Here is a 23,504-nt window from a genome sequence, read left to right as displayed (position 1 = left end):
TATAGAAGCTTCGAAGTCCTGAAGGCTGCAGCCAGCAATGTCACAGCTAATTACCTGTAACTTGTCAGCTTCATGAAGCAAAGTGTATATTAGTGTTTTATTCCTTTTTGCTCTGAGGAATTTTTGCATTTTACTCTTCTAGAGCTGTTGAGATAGATCTAAATTTTATCTTGCAAACAGCTTTCCTCAATCTCTCCATACCCCCTACCATGCGTACACAAAGAGCACATAATAGTTAGCTATTTGTATGCAATTTGAAACAGCCAAGATAAACCCCAAAGAAGGAAATGCTGAAGCAATCATAAATAATATGTTGTTGTTTGCAAAGGGAGAAGGAGACTCCATAAACTCAGTGTTGGAATATGATACTGGATCAGTAAATGACACAAAACAGATGTAGGTATTTATGGAAATGGTATACAGGAGATTAAAACTTATTGAAATACCTGTTAAAGACTGAAACACAGTGGGCTCTAAAATCTCCTATGAAATCTTATTAGGCATTTCATTCCATTTCCAAAAGGTAGTTTTCTGTGAACGAATACTGAATTTTTATACTGAAATTTCCATGAGCCTTTGTAATTTTCTCTCTCCTTTGCCTCAGCATCATGAACTCACTTATCTCCAGATACCTGATCACATGTGAAGAGCAAGTGTTCATGATAGCCTAGGTATCACAGAGGAAACACTTTCTGAAATTTTTGCATCATTGAACTAATTTACATTGCTCAATAAATCATAAATGAATCATGTACTTCCTCCCATAAGCAGTGTGTTTCACTATTTTGGATTCTGTATTTTCTTTTGGCATTATATTAAACTACATAAAAGGAGGCTAGAAGTAAAACTTATGCTTTAGTCACCCTGTGAAGTGAGAGGGGAGAACTCGGAGAACTGATAGGAAAAGGGTTTATTGACAGGGAGGATGGTTTGTCTTGCCTAACCAACTCTCTGTCCTGGCCCCTTACTAGTAGAATTCAATAAGTAAACATTTAAGATACTATATTTAGGGGGGGAAAAAAAAAGCTCTCATGGAACCAATGTTTTGTGTTGTGAACTGTGTAGTTATAAGGACCAGTCTAGTGATATGGGGCAGTGAAGGTCTGGCAACCTACACGGGCTTGAGAAGAGTTTTAGTGAATTCAGGCAGCCCAAGATTATACATGAAGAAATAAAATATGTGGTGTGCTGGATTAGGGCCTAATGAAAGAATTGTCAAGTTATTCAGACTTGTGCGTATCAGTTCAGTCTGTTTATTTTTCCACATCTCTAATATTTTTGCAACTTACTGCCCTGATATCAAACATATGCAAGCCACAAATTAACTTTAAAGCTGTATCTGCAACTTAAAAGATTTAAATGTAGTGATAATTCAGTCCAAACCAGTCATGATTTTCTTTCCCTTACTATTTTTTTTTTCTCAGAGTTTGGCAGTCAGAAATTCCACAAATACAGCCAAGAGAAGACACTGAAGTGGTTAAAGAAAAAGGTATTTTGTTTCTTTTTTGCTGTCAAAATTGCTTTAAGTTTAAAATGAAAATGCTTATTAGCTTGTTCATAGCTGCATTTGAGTCATATGGTGTGCCTTAGTTTAAGGTACGTGTCCTGTCCAAGGACAGACATCACAGTAAAGTTGTTGCACTTGGGAATGTGATGAAGTGTTAGAGAAATGACAAGTTTGTTACGTTTCTGTTTCTGATGGGGCTGGCATGAAAGGGATTCATGGAGTGTGGGGAGACAGAAGTTCAGCTTATTGCTGTGTTCTGTAGGCTTTGTATAAGGTGAGAGGCTTGCCTTTTTCTTCGTCCACAGATGGGCTAGAGGGGAGCTTTGACTGTTGCAACTTTGAAATTTTGCCATACTTCAAAGCTGGACAGAAATGCTTTGGGTTTGTGCTGCAAATGGATTTCCTCACGAAGTTTTGGCAAAGTCTGTGTCACCCTTTAGAGCAGGGCGGCAATAAACAGAATGGCAGACGCTCTCTGTTAACCCCTGCCCTCCCACCAGAGGAAGCAAAAAGGAGGAAAAGGGAGAGAGACTTACAAATTGAATATAAAGAGTTTTACTAATAACACTAATATTACTAACATTATTAATAATAAGAGAAATAAAACAAAATATACAAAACTGATACTTAGTTTCCTGGAGTTGGGTGCTGGGGCAGCTGCCAGGCAGCACCAAGAAGTCCCGGACTGGACTCGGCAGCAGACAGGAACTGGACTCAGGGATGCATGGGTCGGGATCTGGATCAGGATCGCAGGCTGGACAACAAGCAGGGTCCTCTTCAGAAGCCGGCCATGGACGAAGAAGAGGGAGACCCTCGTGATCCCCCAGCTTTAAACTGATTATGACGTGCATGGCGTGGAATACTGCGTTGGTCAATGTCTGGTCACCTGTCCTGTCCGCCCCTCCCTGCAGGTGTGACCCTTTACGACTCCTCACTTGCGGGACCTAAGAGGTCTATCAGTGACCTTGGCTGCTGTACTAATAATTATGAACAGGGGCCTTTTTCTGCATTCCTTTCCTACCATTAGCGCAGTGTAACTATAAACTTTAGGTCTTACCTGTTTTGGAGCAGACAATGCCTGTAAAATATGCAGCCAGCTTCAGAAAAATGCAGTTACGTAGAAGAACTTAGCTGTAAGGAAGATTCACTAAAAGAGAATCAGTTCTGTTTTAACCAAAACCAGGACAGTCTGTCAGAATGGTCCTGGTACGGTTGATGCTATCCTGATCCAATCATGCTGTTCAAGAGGTCTGTACAGCATGCAGAAAATAAACTGGTGTTATAGCTAAGCTTGATGTGGTCTGTGTTTTGGTATAAAGAAGGTGAATCACATTTTACACACGCATATGTGCCCCTACTATGATGCCACTTTGTAGAAGAAGATTGTATGCATCACATGATACAAGGAAGCCTTGTCATTTATGTTAGTCAATGCAACCACAAAATTTGGTCTACTTTCTGCAATGACAAGACATGGGGATATCTATTTTGCAATGAGTACCTAAATATTTACATTTGAACAAGTACCTGTTTATGCTGTTGAAAATACCTGCTTCTGCCAGTTATTTCTCTGTTAGCTCCAGTATAGCAGTGCCTTGTAAAGTCCTTAATCTTTGGTTTCCATCAGGACTGCCTTTGGAATCCAGCTGAGCTCAGGCATTCTCTGTTCTCTGAGCAGGTGTGTTTCTCACCTGTATAATCATGGCTGTTGCATCTGAGTAGCTCAGCTCATCTTAGGGTGCTGCAAAACTGGTGCTGTGTTGCCAAGGCAACATGTTCAAAGACATGCTAGTTCCTTTGGGTTTTCTGAGCTCATATGCTAGTCATTACAAGTGCATATTAAATTTCACCACAGTCCATAACTTGAGTGTTTTATATGCTTGAAACAAAATTACAAGAGCTTTGTCACTGTATTAACATGTGCATAACAACACTGATACAGACATTTCATTCTGTGGTTTCCTATAGGTCAATCAAACAGTGAAAGCACTTAAAAGCAACAATATATGTGTAGGTGAAAGAGTACATGCAGCTACATTTATCAGCGGTAAACCAATCACAGATACTAAAGAAGGTAAGAAAACTAAGCGTTGTAATGAATTCATTTTTGTGAACGCATAGGTGGAGATAAAACACATGATTAGAATCTAAAATATATTGGAATTGGCCTGTGCAGTAAATTTATTCCTTGTACAGAGAATTCCATATACGTTGTGACTGTGTGTTTTGACTTCTCTGAGTTCTTTGGGATCTTCATCAGAAGACATTGTAATTAAGAGTAGGTCTCACCTGTGGTTCTTTTAGCTTCTGCATAGTTCAAGGAGAAGATGTTTTTCTCAGTGAAATATATGCAGAAGTGCTTTGCTGAGCTGAGACTGTCTTGGACAATAGGACACATGCTTATATATACGTATCCACCCAAGAAATGTCTCTGTATTAGAACAGACGACTTCTTTATTATTATTCTTATTAGCATGCAAATGCTTTACATAGAACTCTCCAAAAAGGGAAGGGATCTTAGGAAGTAAAAGTGACAGAGTAAAAGCTCCTGGTCCAAACATTACTTCATGTGACAAATGTATAGAATACACAAGTGTGCGCTTATTAAGGGCAAAAACTTCAATAATATGCTTCAATTAAATTGCTCAATATTGACCATCCTGGTACCAAAAAGTCTGGAGTGGTCCTGTTTGCCTTTAGTCAACTTGTCTCTGGGAATGGCAATGTCCTGAATGTTACTGGGATATGAAGTTGTGTAGAGAAACCTGAAAATAGACTCGGAATATATTCTTTGAATGTCAGTGAAAATTAAGAAAAGTTTAGAACAAGATGAACAATATCAAATTGTTTCTTATTACAAAGACATTCAGAAGTCTGTATGCTGTTGAAAAATAAGGAGAAACAAAGCAACTTGCTGACAAAGTGGAAAATGAGTTACCAAGTAATGATATCAAAGGAAACAACATAAATGAGATTTAAGAGGCAACTGGACAGTTTTATGGAACAGAGATTGTAATATATGGTTTTTAAGAAGAGGTAAAGCAGCAAAACTTGTAAGAGACTTCAACTTTACAGTAGCTTTTCATCCTTTTCCCCACCTCCACCCCCATTTTTTTAAAGAAAGGGAAAATTGTCCTGACAGTAACCATCCTGACTATGCTTTAATGCTTTATATCTAAAATTTGTAATTAAATAGCTTATTTACAGTGTTTTTCCACCTTCCTCTTTACTTATACTGACATGGATGTAATGGTCTTTTAAAAAGTCTTTTTTAGATTTGAAAGAGCAGCACTGAAATAGGGAATACTGGGGGTTAAAAGTAGGTAAGTTTTGGAGGCAATCCCACTGTATGTAGCAAAGTGAATGACAGAAAGTCAAATGGACCTTACTCAACATTTATTTTTAATAAGACTAATTTTCTTGTCTGATCCTTTCACTGCCATGACAGTGCAATTTGTTTCTGTAGGGAATTGCTTTCATAGAGGTATTATGAAATTTCAGTACCTGATAAATAGATGGGTGTATGTAGTTAGCATCCACAGATGTTGTGGGGCAGAAGTCTGGGAGGATGTAAAGAGTGCAAATGGGAAAGGAGTGGAGATTTAGCGTGAGACCTGAATATTTCATTCTGAAGACAAAGAAGAGAGGTGCGCAAGTATTCCTGATGTTTGACAGGAGGTTAATAACAAGACAAGGCTAGGGTGAGAACACAGACTCCCTAGAAGGCAAACAGTGGTATTTTAAAATTGGTAAAGGAAGACAGTGAAGAGTCAGAAGGCAGAAATGCAAAGAGAGTGGATTTTGTATTTAGTACAAAATGATAGCAGTTTACTTGGATTCGGTGTCATAATGCAAATAGTGAAATGATGGGTATATTTTTCTTAAGCGATAAATAGGACATATTAAGTGCTGAGGTGAAGTTGTCTTGGATTGGAATTATTTCTTTTTCTCTCCTGACCCGAAAGCGGGCTTAAGGAATGACAAATCCTTGATGAACGTAGGGAGTGGAGGAAGGAGAAGTGCAGATAGGAGATACTAAGAATTTGATGTCAGTGCAGTTGAAATGCATCTGCTGGTGTCAGTTTGTTAATGCTTTCTGCTTCAATGCCAGTTTGCAGTGGGCTTTTCAGTAAAAAAAATAAAAAGAAGAAACTATCTCTGGCACAGAAGAAGTAGTTCTTTACCACCCTGAGGCTAGTTTGCCACGTGCTTTTGAACTCTCTTAAGTGTGTAGGCGTATGAACAGATAGAGCTGGTCTGTTGTAGATGGAATTCAGAGGCGAGATTTTAGCTTAATGTTTGTCTGGCAAATACTTCCTGTGCATGGGTGCAGTTACTCCCTAGCAGCCCCAACAACAGCAAGTTTCAAAGATCCAGCCCATGGTCAGTAAGTGCTTGTGCAGAACGTGACCGGAAAATATCTGGTTTAGGACCTCATGTTATAAAAGGGTCACTTTTTTTTCCCCATTCTCTCAGAAAAACATTTATAGCAGGACTGCCCCGTACTGAAAACAGCTTCTAGTAGTTCATATTTCCACAGATAATTATCCCGTCTTGCCAGTGATGTTTAGATAGGCCTTGGCATTTTCCATAAAGTACTGAAATTAAGTACAAGACTTTGAAATAGACTCATTGTCTCATCTAATTGTTTTCAGTTGAAGCCAGAAAATGTACTTTAGTACTGAAGCCCTTGCCAAATAATTGTAAGATCCAGATGCTTTAAAATTAATGATTGCATGTTCTGTTGAGTCAGCTTTTTACTTTTGCAGGTTTTTAAAATTTAATTTCTTCGGAAAAATACATGATATCTAGTATTCTCAGAAAGTGAACAGCTTTTGTAAAGTACATACAGCAGATATTAATAACATGTGCTGACAAAGTGAGTGTAGCAAGTCTTTACTTTTTAAATAAACCTACAAGTGTCATATAACATAAACTACTCAACACAGAGAACCATCACAGTGTATCCATTAGAAGTCTCTTTACTATGAATTTAATCTTATGATTTATGGTAGTGCATGCATCATGGCTAAGGCAACGTGACTGTATAGTGTGAATGTTCTTTTTCTTCTCCTTCCCACTCTCTGCCCTGTTCCTGAAGACTATGTACGATATGCCCATGGGTTAATATCAGAATATATTCCTGAAGATCTGAGTAAGGAGTTGTTAAAATACTTAGGGTAAGTATTGTTCCAGCTAGCTGCTAGTTCTGTATGACATGCGTTAATGTCCTTTTGGTCATTTCTGTTGAGTACTGAGATTTGTTCATCAAGGTTGCAGTGAATGACACAATGAGATTATGTTTGCCACACTTTAAATGTGATTTTTTTAGAATGTAGATTATGCCGTTCTGTTGTTCCCATGATGCTAAGGACCATGGGCTGGAGGAGAGGTGTAATATAGAAATCTGATATGTCTGTTATCACAGTTGCATCATGAAACCCTGAGCAATGTATCCCATTTTAAAGCAATCCAGGGAAGGAAATCCAAAGAGTTAAAGCAATTTGTCCAGAATTGTCAAGCACGAGCAGCAGATCCAGGAGGAGATTCCTCATCCCCAGTCCTCTTTCCTTTTCCCTACTCACTTAGTGCTGCTGGGGTTTGACTTCATGTATCCAGCCTGTGGTAGTTTATATTTAAATCTGGAAGGTGAGCCAGCATCCTCATCCTGGTGTTCCCTGCCAGTAGCAGACTTTGCTTGGAGAATCACTGGGACCCGACACCTGCCCCTCAGTTCAGTTCTGTTTAAAGGGTTCTGTTATGGTGACCTATGGAAAAAATGTGCATTTTGCAGCTTGAAGTGCCATAGCTTAACAATTTCATTGAAGAGATGTGCTTTATAATATCATCTTACTAATAGCCAAGGTTTTCAAAAGCAAGGTGGAGTTCTCCTGTTTGTTTGCCAGATCTAAGAACTTTTGAAAGAGCCCATGTTTCTGTGTGGTGCCTGGCTGTGTTTTAGTTACCAAAGTTAGAAACACAGAGTCCATGAGCTGCTTTTTTTGCAAACGCATGCCATGTGTGAGCAGCTGATTAGCAAAGCAGCCTTTGTGGAGAAGGAATTGGAAGCTTTAGCTTGTGCAATCCAGCTGTCTTAATTTATAACTTAAAATCTTTTGTTCTACAGGCTCCCAGAACTTAAAAGCCCAGCACCAGAGCCACCATTGAAGGTAGGAGAATATTAAGATATTGACAGATATGTTGTGTTTTAAGCTAATTTCTCTGAATTTTTATTAAAATTAGACTATGCCAAGCACTGGGTACAGTGCAATAAGTTGGCCTTGTGAAAAGCCAGTCTGAAATAACACAAGAAATTTACTGGTGCTTCATATTTTTTAATAAGGAATATTTTGGTTGGTTTTCCTGTTTAAAAAAGGGGAGGGAAAGAGAGAGACACGTTTTATGGTTTTGGTCAGCAGTCTTTTCATACCTGTTTTGCTTATTTAGTTTTATTGAGGTTGATGGGACAATATGACCTCATAGGTTTTCTTTCATATGTAATTTATGAGGACCCTGAAAGGGACCTCCTGGGTCATGGATTCCCAGACAACCGTGTTGGATAATCTCTCATACACTGACCATTCTTTGCTGTAAGTCTCATTAGGATTTTTTATTTCCATTACTTCTCTTGGAAGACTGTTCTATAACCTCATTCCTCTGATGCTTAGAAACCTTCCTGTAAATTCCACCTTGAATTTATTCATGGCCAATTTATTCCCCTGCGCTTTTGTGCTAACGTTATCATTGTTTTTTTTAATTGAAATGGCTCTTTTCCCTCCCTAACATTCGTTCTCTCAGTATGTAAAGGGAAAACATATATCCTTTCTGTTTTCATTTTGTGAAGCCAGACTTGGTTGTGTAAGATGGGTTGTCCATTCCCTCATCATTGCAGGAACGTTTCTTTATACCTCTTCCAATATGAACTGAATTGTTTCAAAGCAGGTGACCAGAATCATATATATAATTGTTCACGATAAAACCTTTACCGATACAATATGATGGCATTCTTCACTTCTTGTCTTAACCAGAGGTACTTTATCTGGTTACATCTTAGAATTCCATTTGCTTCTGTTACTGTGTGATCTATCAGATGGCTCACAGTCATGCCATGAACAGTTAAGACACACTGTTGGCTTTTTCCTCCACTGCAATTTTTAGTTGATCAGCATTCGGATTTATAAGAAATTCATGCAGTTAGTTGCTGTGTACATACCTTGTACTTCTGTACATTTCATCTGTTTTTAATGTTTCCAGTCTTAAAGGTTCCCTGGCTTTTCCTTCACAGTGTTAAAAGGTCTGCAGGTATTCGTAATGCTACTCAGTGGTGTACATTCAGCAAATGTTAGCATGCTGTTACCTTTAATTAACAATTAATGAACATTTTGAATAGATATAGTTCATGGAACTCCACAAGTAATCTCCATCCAATTCAACGACATCACTTTCTGCGTTATTTGTTTTTGTTTCCCTTTTATACAGTTTCTTACCTACCTTAAAATTCTTACGCCGTCTTTGTTTTCTGTTATTTCAGTTGCTTAAGTGGCACCATATCAAGTCCTCTGGCAGTCCTTCACATTTTCTGTCACGAGAAAATGTGTTATCTTTGGGAAAAAAAAAATAGTCGGTAGACATTACCTATGTTTAGTGTTCATTTACTCTGTATCTTTAATTATTCTTCCTTCTTTCACTTTTTCTCCCCCCTTCTTTCTGCTGAGGCCTGCTGTCACTTTTTCCTCATCCTTACATTCAGATGGGTGTTTGGCTATTCTGCAGCAATATGGTCCCTACCTGATAGAACAGTTGCCATGTTTTGCCTCTGGACTTGTGACTTCTGGGGCAGTCTCCCAGCGACATCAGCATATTGAGTTTTACTTCTGTCCTGAATAGAGTGATTTGTGTTCTCTATTCTGCCCCTGTGTTTAATCTTTTCACCTTCATTGAAAACAATTTACTGAGGCAAATGATTTATTCCATTTTGGGGCTACACATAGATTAGCTTTAATATCTATCCAGTGCTTTACTGTGTAGCAGCTTCACTTTTTCTTTTTTTTTATTCCCTTTTTGCCTCTGTGGCTAAACAACCTTACACTATTTGTTTTAATTTCCTTTCCAAGGTCTAACTCAGCTTGACTTTTTGGCAGTTCTCACTTTATCCCAGTATTACCTGACCCCTAAAACTTTTTTTCAGTCTTTTTTTCTCTGTTCATTGTAGAATTCTGCTTAGTCCTAGTATCTTTTGGGGGGGTGGAGTATGTGTACATCTGTGTGAGTGAGGGGAAGCATTCATATAATTTAATCTGAGAAGCTCTTTCCTTCAAGATTTTTCACCTTGTTTGAAGTAAAAGATCCAAAATCACTTCTTCCATCTTTTTCTTTTACATTCCAAGTGTCCTCCTCACACACTACGTTCCTTTGTTTTGGCTTAGAGAAGTAAGGCATATGGTTTACAAAGTTTGCCCCTCTGGAATCAAGAACACCACTTTGCATTATCCTTTCCATTTAATTTAAACTGAGGCACCCTGTGTCTACTGAAACTAGGTTACTTACTGCATCGGCCTTTCCTGTAATGTCCTTGCTACTTACCGAAACAAAGTCTAAAATAACCTCATTTCTGGCTAGTTCAGTGACTGTTCTGTTAAGCAGTATGTCAGCTAGCACATGGAGGAATAATTGGGTCCTACTGTTATTAATAGCATTTGTTCTCCAATGTATATCCATGGATATAAGTTATTTCCATGTGGTTGGACAGTTGTTCTGGCTGCACAGTTACTTGGCCCTTTGATTCAGTTAAGAATTATCTTTATGCATTGTAAGAAATATTGAACACACATCAGGAGCCAACTGATATTCATTAGCCATATAAGCGTGTTACAACAACTATATTAAACTACATGTGATGTACATTACATATTATGTACGAATAGCTTTTATGCCGTTGGGATGGTTCTGAGAATCTATTTTTAAAAATAGTTTTATTTCAGCAGTTTGGTTACAGAGGAAATGAGGCTTAGAACTGTTCAGTTGTTGGGCAGTGAAATCTTGCTGAGGATCTGACTAATGTCCAGAGCACTGACCAGGGTGTGTGTGATGCTTCTGTGTTTAAGTCTTTGCAACTTCAGAGATTAAATCACATCTTCATTTCACAGTCTCAGGGGAGCAAGGCAGACTTGTACACTGGAAGCTATAGTCTCCTTCAGACCATTTTTATTCACTTGCGTTGACATTTCTCTTCGGGAGGGCAAGGTGTATTGACAGACATAGTGTAGGATTACTGTGAATAAAGAAGGGTCTAACATGTATTTTCTATTATGGTAAAGTAATTGCATGTTTAGAAATTATGTTAAAAAAAATTCTGAAGGGAGGAGAGATGTAGCAACTTTAGTGGTTAACAGAAAAGCTATGACAGATTCTCACTCTTGTAGTACAAGAGTAGACTGGGTACAGTTTGGACTCTCTGATTTAATAATTAATTTAAAATTACGTGTTCTTTGTAATATTTGTAAGCCATTGATCTTGTGTCATAATCATCATACTGTCCAGTTTGTCAGCATAGGGAGCCTGGCCATTGGCAGATGATGACAGACATCTACAAAGAATATGCAGTCTCTGCTACGACTAAACAGCAAATGTTTTGCTGAAATGCGAACATTTTGTTGTAAGTTTTAAATACTTGTTTATCAGATTCCAAAAAGAGAATAGTAATTATTCATTAGATTGTCATTTGAAAATGTAATCACAGCACAGTAAACAGCCTCATAGAGAGTCTGATCCAGATCCTATTGAAATCAAAAGAAAAAGCTGGTGTTGGATCTGGTTCTAAGAGCTGAGAAATCTAAGCTGCAGACCTGGCTTCTGTGCCAAAGAGAGAGAGGGAAGGGGGGAGCGAGAAAGAGATCACAAGCACCATAAACAAAATGAATAAAACAGGATCTTAAAATGTATGGTACCATCCAAGTTGCTTGCAAAATCACTCTCTTTGGCACAAAAACTAGGAAGGCCACAGTTCAGATTTCACAGGATATTAAGGACAGGGTAGTAATATCAGATATGTAATAATAATAAAAATACTGTGTTGTAAAATGCTATATACTTTTTTTCCCTTTTGGAAACATACCAGGAAGTTTTCACCTTTAAACTAAACACATGCTCACAGTTTATGGAAAGAAACATTCATTCTTACAGTCTGATCATGTGAAGTGCCGAGAACCGTTCACTTTCATTATTTCTGAAGTTAGAAGGCGCTCAGCACATGCAGAGTCAAGCTTCTTAATATGCTGTTGGATTCAGGTGATGAAGGAGTCAGCAGAACTGTGTCAGTGTTTCACTGTTGCCAAGCTGTAGAAACTAATTACTTCTAAAGGCTGTGCACAAACAGACAATAGACTAGATGATGATCCACTGTGTTGGCAGATAGCAATAACACTGGAGTTGCTGCACAGTTCCGTGAGACCATGGGGACCAGAGTCTGGGTTCCCTGGCTGTTAGATGCTAACTTCCAACAGCTGCTTGGTAAAGGTTCTCTAAATAGACTCTGACACCAAAGTCACAATCGTGGAAGTTAAGAATGGGATTCAAGTGATTTTGTAGAAGTCTTTCTTGAGAAGGCTAGGAAGAAGAAAATGCTTCCCATGGCACTGAATGATCTCTTCTGAATACTGTAGAGATGATTATATATTCACGTGTAAAGAAGACAATTACAAAGAGAGATCTTCCACTGTTACTGCAGATTCTTCAGTTGATTGCCATTCCTATTTTGGTGCTACAGTTATGTTATAAAGCCAAAACTTTAAACTTCCATGTGTGTAAATCATAAAAGTGGTTGACAGAGCAACTTCCTCACTCTAACATTTCAGAAAAGGAAATTATCTGATGTCCCTGTGGAAGCAGAAGAAGACTATACTAAGTTTAACAGCAGCAATCTGAAAACCAAAAAGGTAAGCAAGCCTTGCATTCATGCATGTTTTGCTAAAGCATAGAGTAATATCCAACATCAGCGCAGAGGGCCTATTTTTCTCCTCCAAAACACATCAGATAAACAAGTACAAAATGGCAGATGTCTGTACTGTAGTTATATCTCCTTGAACTTTTCATTCAAGTGTAGTTTGACTTTGATAGTCTTAATGTCCAGTTCTGAACTCTTCTCTGCTGTTATTGTTTGACTGTATTTTATCAGTGAACCTCACAGACTTTGACACGTATTAAGGTACTCGGCTAATGTTTGCAAAGCTCTTTGAGATACTTGGATGAGAAATCCTATGGCTTAGTGATAGCAACTGTTAAATTTCAGTTATCTGAAAAAGAAACAAAGATGGCAGCATTCCTTAAGGGATGCTAAGACAGGCGCTATTTTTACCTGGAAATATTGCTTGTGCACTGACTTATGTCAACTTAATGAAGTTAAATCAACACAGATCTTGCTGATTGCCAGCTCCAACGCAAGTTTGGAGGCCAATTCAAATCGAGTCCAGTGGTGCCTGCCACTGTACTATCCCTAGGAGAGCAACAGAGATGTGAAAAGAAATAGATTCTGTCTGTGTGTGCCAAAGTTTTGAGGCTTGCACGGGCTTGTTCCTCTGAACATTGAAAGAAAATTAATCTTTCTTCAGTCCACTGGGAACCAAAAGGGCCCTCTATGCTGGTCTTGTGACCTGCAGACTAATGCTGACTACTCTTTATCCTTTTGCAAAGAGAAGCAGCTGGTGACAGATCTATTTCTTCCTGCCCCCAAAACCCCCAGAACTTTTTGTACTCGGGGCACATGCTAGTTTTGAAGAAAGAAGAGGATTGCCCCCTACGTGAAGGTGATAAATAGTTTTAAATATGCGTATTTCCCCCCTTCCCCCATTATGTACCTATAGCTTTTGAACTGAGCATAAAGATAGAAAGAGATTGAGGAGAGATAATTCGTTTTAACATTAAATATGATTTACTTCTGAAATAATGAAGCACATTGATGAGAGAATCTGGGAAGGAAAAGATAGCTCTTGGACTCTGTACAGTATACTACTCTTTTTTAAATACTTTGGCAGTGTTTTTGTTTGTATAGTAACACAATCATACTGTTGTTGCATATCTCCATCCTATCCATAACCTTCTAGCTGATCCCAAGTATTGTAACTGTGAAGTCCTGCAGGCTGAGGAGTATCGTAAAGAAAAGTTCAGTGCAAAGTTTTCTTAATAGGGAAAAGAGCTATTTAAAACATAACATTTTAAAATGTAAGAAAAAAAAAAGAGGTCAGCGCTATAAAATGTGGCTCATAAAATGTGTTTTAGGTGTCAAAGTCTGGGAAGTTGTCCCAGTGGCCTCGAACTGCTTTGCAAATGTTAGTTACCTTCTTCATCCTTAGTTCTTCCATCTCTTTTCCCTTTATTTCACTGTGCATAGAGTCTTTGATAATAAATCAGTGTGAATTATTCATCATTTGTAATGCAAGGCTGTAATTCAGCCTGCTGACAGCATAATCATGAGATTGAGTCAGAGGGTACAGTATGCATCTGTTATATTGCACGCATTATTCCTCTTAATGTACACTTAGAGATCATCCCAAAGTAAACGTTTGAGTTGGGATATCTCATTCTGCAGAAGGGAAAGATGGTTCACCTCCTTGTCCTTGTAATTGATTATCTGTCTTTGAGTTTAAGTAATTCATGACAAGTATTTTTCTGTCTGAATAATCTCAAATTTGTTTAGTAAGGTTTTTCTCCTACAGTTTAAAGGCTGCATAACGTTATATTTACTGCTGTATACTAAAAAAGCAATTCAACTTCTTGCTTGAATTCTGTATTTAGGCGTTTGTAGTTTATACTCCCCTCCTGTGGAGATGGTGCTTAACTTTTTCTATATATCGTCCCATTAACAGGCAAATAGCAAGATGTCTGCAGCACAGAAGGCTCTGGCCAAAGTTGATAAGAGCGGAATGAAATCCATTTCTACTTTCTTCAGCTCCAAACCTAAAACATCCAAATAGACTTGTTCTTGAAAGACTTTTATACAGTGGTTATTTTTATGTTAAGCTAAAGATGTCTCCTGGGGTTTTTTGTTTAGTATAGTATATGCAGGGCATGTCAGAGTTACATGGTGGAGTGTGATGAGGAAATCTGTGAGCTAGTGTAGGACAGAGATATTATGCCTCAGCAGGACAAGGCAGTGCCATGCAGATGTTCCAGCCTGGGTCAGGGAGACAGCCTAGCTGCATTAGCATGGTCCTGAGAGCTGAAAAGCAAGGTTTAGCCCAGTACCATACTGTACTGCGTCTTGTTCTAGAGCAAGCTCAGTCATGGCCACCACAGAGTTTTCTCCGTTGCACTCCATTCTGGGCTGGAAACATGCCCTCCTTTGAGTTTTTAAGGAGAATTTTTTTGTTCATAAGGAGCGTTATTTTTTGACACTTTCTGGAGATTTTTACCCAGCATAACACCAGAGTAGGATGGCATTGTTAGATTTTTATGTTGACCCAAATCTAAGTGCTGATGTAAGCATTGCCTTTGGTGGCAATTTATTGAGGCACAGATAGTGTCTGTATTGGGATTTTGGTTATTTTGAATATGCTAGAAACAAATTGCAATTAATGTCAACATGTATGTAATGCAATAAAGTGCTTTGAGTAACAAATTTGTGCTTGTTGTGTTTGCTGTATGTTTGAAGAGTTAGATTAGGCTTCAGGACATATCTTAAGGGGTTTTGGTATTTTCCTGTGTATAAATTTTAATCCTTAAAGAATTGCAACATCACCTTGGGCTTATGTGGTAAATCTCTTAACACGTAGCAATATAGGGGTATTTTTATGTTCATTTCCAAAGTCAATAAGTCCTTACAAAAATGATTAGGGAAAGATTTATTTAAAGGCAAAACTGGGGCTTTTGAAGAAGCCTGTTTGGAGCTGGATGCGTAATTCAAAAGCTTAAATATGAATGTCTTGGATAAGGTTTAGTTGCATGAAGTGTTGTGCAAGGTAGGACTGCTACTTCAAACGCGCTGCTCCCTCTTGGGTGTATTCTTTCCTCATCTGAGAGTATTCCTGTATATTCAGAGGGATAGCTGTCTGCTATGTTGCAACTTCCCTGATTCACAGGATTGAAAAAGAGATGGAGTCACTGGGTCATTTGTACAGGTGGTGTGCTTTAACCCGGCAGCTGACACCTAGGACCACGCAGCCGCTCACTCGCTGCTCCCCCTGGCAGTGGCAGAGAATGGACAAAAAGTGAAACTTGTGGGTTGAGATAAAGACAAATAAGACAACAAAGAAAGGAATAAGAATCATCATCATCATCAAGAATGTGCAAAGCAAGTGATACACAATACAGTTTTTCCCACTGCCTGATGACCAATTGCGCAGCCAGTCCCTGAGCAGTGATCACGGAACCCACAGATCTCCCAGAGCTCGCGAACTCACTGAACTCGTGGAAAAGGGATCAAACTCACCGAAAACAGATCCTGCCACCTGGCCAACCCTAATTTATAGACTGAGCATGCCATCTATGGTATGGAATGTTTCCATCGGCCAGCTCAGGCTGCCTGGCTCTGCTCCCTCCCAGCCCCTGCACACCTGCTCATCAGCCGAACATGGGACACTGGAAAAAGTCCTTCATTTCTTAGCAACAACTGAAAACATCAGTGTTACCACCATTCTTCTCATACTAAATCCAAAACACGGCAGCTACTGGGAGGAAAACTTTCAAGACCAGGTTGGACAGGGCTCTGAGCAACCTGATCTAGTTAGTGGTGTCCCTGCTCGCTGCGGGGGGTTTGGACTAGATGACCTCTAGGGGTCCCTTCCAACCCAAAACTTTCTATGATTCTATGAAAACGAACTATCCCAACCAAAACCAGGAAAATAGGTCTAGCCAGTTCTGCACGACGCTAACTCATAGCTTCATCCACCACTTGCTGCACTGAGCCATCACTGTGGATCAACTACAGTGTGTGTTTTAGAAAGACACTCTTAAAATACATCATTCTTCGCTACTTCAGCTCAGTAGAGAATCTGCCTGTATCCCTTGATAACGGAGTTTCAGAGAAACTAGGTGTTTCTTCAATGTTGGTAACTGCGCCATTTTTCCACTTCAGACTGCCTGGCTGCCATTTACAACCCATGGGTTACAATGGTGTCTGTTAGGCTAAAGAGCTCTGGCTTTCTCTTCCAACCAGAAAAGAGTGAGGAGCCTTGCCATGTGTTGTGTGCAGTTTTTCAGTTGTTGGTAGTGTTTGTATGCCTTTAAAACCAGTGGTTTTTTTGTAAAGTTTTGGGCAGAGTTTGTAAATGGGAAAGTCAGTGTGGTTGGAATTCCAGACAGAGGAAAGTATTTGGAAATCTATGGAACTATTATCTGATTACAAGAGAGATTTATTTGACAAATGTGAATGGCCTCCTTATAGTGTACAGTTAATACTCCCAGTTCTAAAAATGTTTATCTGGTGTGGATTATCTAGAACCAAAATGAAGTTCCTTAGGAAAAAATGCTTTTCAGGCATTCTAAGCAATCACTACTGTAAGTTTTCCTTATCTCTGAAAATCACACTCTATTGCTAGTGTTTGAACGTAGGTTGAGAAGTGTGTGATTCAGATGCAGAAACTTTATTGATTTTTCAGCTAGAATCATTATCCAAAGCCATTTGGTGCTTTAATAAAATTCCAGTTATGAATGTCAACTTTTGGAAACAATGTAAGGGGTGGGGAGCAGTAGGGGACACAAAAAACCACAGGAATTGCTACGTGGAGTCATAGAGAAATTCCTGTTATACCACACTGCAGTGTTGTTCAGCTGTCTTTAGTGGAATTTACCAGTCCTATCTGCAAAGTTTCCTTTTCTGACATTAATTATCAGACAAGTTAAAAAATTAATAGTAGGTGTTAGTGTGTGACAATTTCTCTGTGTGCCACCTTTAGAATTGCCACCTTGCTTTCTTCGTACCTTGCTTGCCTAGGCTGTAAGTGAAGACCAGGCCTGTAGCAGCACGTGTTGGTTTATCCAGTGGGTCCTTGCTATGATTGGAAAGACCTGGCATGTGATGAGCCCGGAATGAGCAATTGCAGTCACGAACCGGAAGGGTTAGATTTTGAAAAATACTCAGCCTAGCCCAGCAGTTTATTTGACAGCCAAAGGAACCCCCCAACTTCATATCAGTAGGAGAAGGGATGCACCAGTGATGACAACTTTTGAAAACCATCGCTCGAAGTGCACGATAATATTTAAAAAAGTATAATGTTTAAAAAGAAAGAAAGAAAGAAAGAAAAAGAACAGGCACATACTGTCATGTTAATGGTGAAGTTTTGTGCAGTAAGCAACATTTTAGGGGGGATTTTGGTAAATGAGAGGAAAGGAATTGTGTAACTCTCAATGGAAAGCCAGTTCCAAGCACAGATGTTGAGAAGGCAGACAAGCAGGGGATGGACGTTAGAGTGAAAAACCAAGAGTGGGAGAGAGTTACATTAGAACCCAGAACTATGAGGTAGGACAGATACATGGTAGAATCTCTTCTTCTGGATATTTATATTGCTAGTTTTAGGGGTTTGGTTTTTAATAGTTCCCAAGTTTTGTGAAATAAATTTTGGAAATGTGTCTTTTCATCGACTGAACAGTTCAAGAATCTTTCTTCTAAGAAGAACGCCCAGTTTCTCTGGGCAGAATTTAGGACAGAAGGAGGACAATTCTGGTAGAGATGACTGACTTCTGATCTGGGGTACCGGTTTTCTTTTCTTTCTCTGTACATGACTTTCACATCTGCTCTGCACTCAAGGACTAAGTCTAGAGTTCTTCCTCTGTGCATACATGCGTTGTGCTTTAGTGTGTCACATCTCGACTTCAGCTGTCAGCTATGCCGTAACTTACAATAATAGTAATTTTATTAGGGACTGTGCTTTTGGTTGAGCAAGAATTTGTGCATGACAAAAAAAAATAAGCCATTTCCAAAAGCCATTAGAGCTTTCACATGAAAACAAAAACTCTTTTCCCTTTAGGAAAGAATGAAATACATTTAGTAACTTTGAAACTTCCTCAACATGTAGCTGTAAGAAGTTATGAAGAGCTTGTGGTGCCAAATACATAAAACAATATTTCCTACCACAACGAGGTTTTAAATATAGTTACTATGGCTGGCCAGCGGTAGCAGTAGGTCATTATGAAGTGCTGCTTTGCTATTTTTTCCTTGGTTAGCTTAGTATGAAACAATATGCCAGCACTGTTACAGAAATGTGGTCTGTCTTTGTTTCTTTTTGGCTTTAACATGCCATCTCTACATGTTCCTGTAAATATCTGATGAGTTGTCATGCTTTTATAGTTGTTGTTTTGGGAATAAGCAGCTCTTACATTTCCACTTCTTTAGACTTCACCTTGCAAATGGATTGACATCAGTGGGCATGGAAAACTTCTTGTGGAAATACCAGCACTAACCTGGGGATATGTAAGGGTTGGACTTGCACATCATTTTCAGTCTTAAGTAATAAACTTAGTTCTGTTTGTAGAAGTCACAGTTGGTTATTTTTAATATTTTCAGTGAAAAAGGTGGCATAGCTGGCAGAATTTGCATTCAGATCTGAAATTTAGAAGAGTTCAGTGATGCTTATTTTCAGGTGTTCAGTTCTGTCTGGCTTGGTGGTTTTTAGAAGAAAACTATATGCATGAATGCTTGTTTGAATAGGCTAATGTTTATGACTAGGGTTTTCTCTTTCCTTTTTAGATGCCTCCACAAAGACGTGCGAAGAAGAAATGAAAGGAGCATAAGGAGACTCGCTAATATTATTTTAACTTGCCATAATCTCAAAGCAGCTCTTAAAGGCTTTTTTTACGCACTTTCTGAAAATTAAGGCTTGAAGTTAGACATGCCCTGTTCCAAGAAAAAGCAAATCTCAGCAGATTAACATTGTTAAATGTGCGGTGTGTTAAACATACATTGCTTCAAATTTTATAGCTTATACACTATTGGTCTATCGGGCCCTTCCAGGAAAGCACTTACGAGCATGCCTAATGTTAAGCACATGAGCAGTGATCTCAAAGTCAGCAGCGTTGTTCGTGTGGATAAGTGCTTTGCTGGATCGGCGCCTGAAGTCCTGTTAGGTGCTGAGCATCCTGATCCATATCCAGCAAAGCACTTATGTCCATGCTTATCTTGAAGTGGAAGAGCCAGTCTAACTAATATTTGTGCATTAGTGTTCACCATAAAATCACTCTTGGCACGATGACTCACATGCTTAAAATTAAGCACCTGCCTAAGTATTTTGCAAGGTCAGACCAACAGCATCCTTGAGCAAGTCTTAAATAATTACCTGATTTTGTATGAATTTTCTTTTTTTGTACTCGTTTTTTAACAGAGTAAATGATTTTAGTGGCCATAATTACAAGTTTTAGAAGCTGCATAGCAAAATACGTTGTATGCAATTTCATCCTTTGTTTTTCAAAATCTAGCCAAATTCAGCAAGATGGCCTTTTTTGGACTAGAAGTCCAATGTTCAGACTTAGAATCATCCAAAATGAAAAAAAGTTAACTCTATTTTTAGGACATTTACATTTTTGGAAATTATTTCACTGAGATTGATTTAAATGGTTTTGTCCAACCCTGACCTTTTATCCAGGAGATGTCACCTAACTCTGGTTGTGTGGACATTCTAACTCTTGAAGTGCTAAAGCTTGAGGTAGGATCTGTGTTCAGAAGGGCAGATGAAGAAGTTGTATTTTTATTTTACTTCTTTTTTTTCTAAGGGATTGAAACCTTAGAAACATGTATGAAGTCACATGTGCATTTTGTGTTGAGAACTAAATCAAAACCTATGTAATCCTCTACGTGAAAAAAAAATAGACCTAATCATTTATAATTTTTTTTAGTCATGTCAGAGACATTTTCTGTGAACTTCAACCAAAACGTCAGCCTGAGTCTACTTAAAACATGCAGAAAATGGATGTTAATGAGATCCTGACATGATCTGTGTCAGATGCAGCCTGATGTTTTTAACTTAAATACCTGTTTATCAAACTACCGTTAATATCTAACTCTTTACTACAAAGATTTTTAGCAGTAATAATTGACAGGATTTTGAACATAATGAATGTGTACCTCTGTAAATTTTCACTATGACCCCAGTTCCTAGACACCTACAGCAAATGGCCAAAATGTTCTGTAAAGCTTGAATATATTTGAAGCATTCTAGGTAAGAAGTAAAAAAATATTTTGCGTCTGCTCTGGCAAATTCTGCCTAACGTGAAGTCAAACGAGAGCTCCAGGAAGAGTTTGTTAGGACATTGCTGAAAACTAAATTCCAAGACAAAGAGACAATAGCTTATTCAACTTTCTTTTCAACTGATTCTGATCAACTCTGTTTCAGAATATGAAAATCCTGAACTGTTAACCACTTAGAAATATGTATGAAAGGAAATGTAATCTGAATGCTTATTTTAGAAATCTGCACTGAACTCTTTTTGTTACTTTTACACTTGTCTGGTTAAGCAATGTGCACTGTCCCTTTTCAAGGTAAAAATATTTATTTTAACATAGTTTTCTAGGCAGTACTGCAAGAATATTATATGGGTCCAAGATGAAATTTCTATTTTTCTATCTTAGATTAAAAAAAGTGCTCAATGTATGAATAAGATTATAAATTTCAGTAAAGTGTTGTTCCATTTTTTATAAGAATTTTTTTTAATTCATGTGCAAGAAAGAAATAAATACCTTTGGAATAGTTTGTTGGTTATTACTTAATTAATTTCATAGAGAAGTGCAAACAAAAATGCAGTGCAGTCAGACTGCTAGTACTGCTAGCCTCCAGAAGCTAGTCAGTAATCCTTGGACTGAGTTGAAGGAAAGAATGAATCCTGAGATAGATATGAATCTGAAAGTTCATTAAGACAGATTCAGTGAAGCAATTAGGCTAATCCTTGAGGACCTTACTGTACAGATGTTCTAGTGAAAGCCCGTTTCTGTGTACATGTAGTAGTTGGCCTAAGTAGTCTGGCCACTTTGATTTTCGTGAACATGGTGGTGAGTCTCTGAGCGATGGTGGGATGAGAGTCGACGTGAAGAGAATGACGTGATATTCATGTCATTTTCTACATATTTTGTGTTCTTTGCCATCGTGTATGTAGTATATAGGTGCTCTGTCACAGACTTACACAGAACTGGTAGACAGTTCTCAGTGTTTTGTGTAGCAGGCAGTTAATCAAACACAAGGGAAAAGCTGTTCCTCTGCCAAAATGTTATACTGGTATCACCATGATGCTGTGCTGAGTGCTGGCATGAGGTTTCGATGCTGCTAGGAGAGTTCTTGCCAATCCATATGTAAAATCTAGAGAACAAGGGGCAAAGAGAAGGTGGTTGGGTTTTTTATTTGATGATCAAGTTGATGTATTGGTATTAATGAGAACCAAGCAAGAAAAGCAGTAAGATTTGTACCATTTCACAAACCCGTCACTCCCCAGCCGTTACCTGTAGAAGCAGAATTACCAGTGCTGAGGACGTAGCACTAAGGCAGTTTCTATTTAAATATGAAGTAGCATTTACACTGCATAGTTCAATAAAGTCAATTTGCAAAGTAATGCAAAGACTGCGGAAAACAGACATTGCTTTATGTTTTTAAAGAACTGACCTAGCCCAGGTGTCTAAGCCTAGCTGTCTAATACCCTCTGTGTGCACAACTGTTACGTCTCTTAGGGTCTGTCACATTGCAAATTGCCCTATTTTTTCCAAAGCTCTCCTATAAAATGCATTTAGTACCCTGAGATAGTTGCAAAGCAAGCAGTGTTGTCACAGGTAAAACTACGTCCCTGTGAGGCTCATCAATTTTACAAAAGGGAAGCTAATAGAAAAGTGAAAAGGTGTGGTGTAAAATCTGGCTTCTGATTCGGGGGTGCATTTATTGTTATGTTCACCCTTTGTCTCTGCACTCTGAAGGCCTGAATCTTTTCCAAAAGGTCGTTTTCAAAAGGTGCTAAGTTGGTACCGCCCCACTTCCCCTTGACCTCAGGCCAACCAAGCAAACTGTTCCAGAACAGGCACCCGCGTTTGTGAAATCAGCCAAAATCAAAGCTTTCTGCGACGCTATGAATGAGTGAAGCTGGACCTGGTTGTGAATGGAACCACCAGCTGCTTCCTTTTGAATTCCCTGTGCCGCTGGCATTGCTAGAGGTTCTTCATAAACAGTTCAAAGTTGATTTAGTAGGCGTGAAAGTAAAAAAAATCTGATATAGTTTCTGATCTTGTAGTCAGTCCTACATTGGAGAAGCTGAGCAGAATGGTTGCAGAGATTGGTAGCTAGGGATAACTGAAGCTTCCTTGAAGGGTGTCATTAAGGACTCATTCCACCTCATTTTAACCACTTGGAAGTTAGGTCTCTAAGCACCTCTACACAGCTTCTCTGTTATTAATAGAGAGCATCCTGAAAAGGTGACTTTCGTATTCCTGGAAAAATCGTCCACTGGAGCTGGGGCTTTTTCTGACGCGCGGTGAGGGGAGCCTAGACACTGTGTGCCTGCACACAAAATTTGTGGATGACTGTCTTCAGTATGATCGTAGAGCCCTGAAGAACTGGAGGCAGTCCTGTCTTTGAGGAATTGAATTTAGCCTCCAGGCTAGACAGGTTAAGTCAGGCTCCCAAGGTCTCTTTAGCTTTCCATTAAGTATCGTTTCTCTCTCTCTTTCCTCTCCTCATTTTATAGATACGTGATAAACTTAATTTTTGCCCCTGTTCTGTTGGGAGAGGAAACGTCCTTTGTCCACCCTACGGATTGTATTCTGCAGTGTTGCCATAGAGTTTTCTCTTACAGCCCACTAAAACAGTCATGGAAATTTTGCCCTGTTACTCCCTGCCCCCAAATTACTGTTCTATGTTTGAAAGGGCAAAGTTTGTTCGTAATAATTTTGCAGTCCACTCTCTGATGTATGAAACAATCCCATCATCTCACAAGAAAGCGCTGAGGAATTGGACTAGGCCATCTGCTTTATCTGCAAGCAATGAAGGTCAGTAAGTTGATCTGGGCCTCTCCCCCCCTTTCCAGATGTACTCTCATGACC

The 23,504-nt window shown here is 38.8% G+C and overlaps 1 protein-coding gene across 6 annotated transcripts in view; it reads left to right on the top strand.

The window, feature by feature from the left end:
* The window catches only part of RNASEH2B (ribonuclease H2 subunit B), a 45,715-nt gene extending 24,646 nt beyond the window's left edge, over positions 1-21,069 (top strand). For 5 of the 6 annotated variants that reach the window (XM_075421371.1, XM_075421362.1, XM_075421344.1 and 2 more), the window contains 6 exons: positions 1,425-1,489; positions 3,476-3,581; positions 6,609-6,687; positions 7,635-7,677; positions 12,361-12,441; positions 14,368-15,119. In XM_075421371.1, coding sequence (XP_075277486.1) covers positions 1,425-1,489; positions 3,476-3,581; positions 6,609-6,687; positions 7,635-7,677; positions 12,361-12,441; positions 14,368-14,475 — 482 coding nt within the window. In that variant the 3' untranslated portion in view covers positions 14,476-15,119. Of the gene's footprint in view, positions 1-1,424; positions 1,490-3,475; positions 3,582-6,608; positions 6,688-7,634; positions 7,678-12,360; positions 12,442-14,367; positions 15,120-19,184 lie in introns of those variants that run through there. The other variant, XM_075421380.1, reaches the window with a different exon arrangement.
* The last annotated feature ends 2,435 nt before the right edge of the window (positions 21,070-23,504 follow it).

This window comes from Opisthocomus hoazin, chromosome 1 (genome assembly GCF_030867145.1).
Source record: "Opisthocomus hoazin isolate bOpiHoa1 chromosome 1, bOpiHoa1.hap1, whole genome shotgun sequence".
NCBI lineage: Eukaryota > Metazoa > Chordata > Aves > Opisthocomiformes > Opisthocomidae > Opisthocomus > Opisthocomus hoazin.
This window is presented reverse-complemented; position numbering and strand designations above follow the sequence as displayed.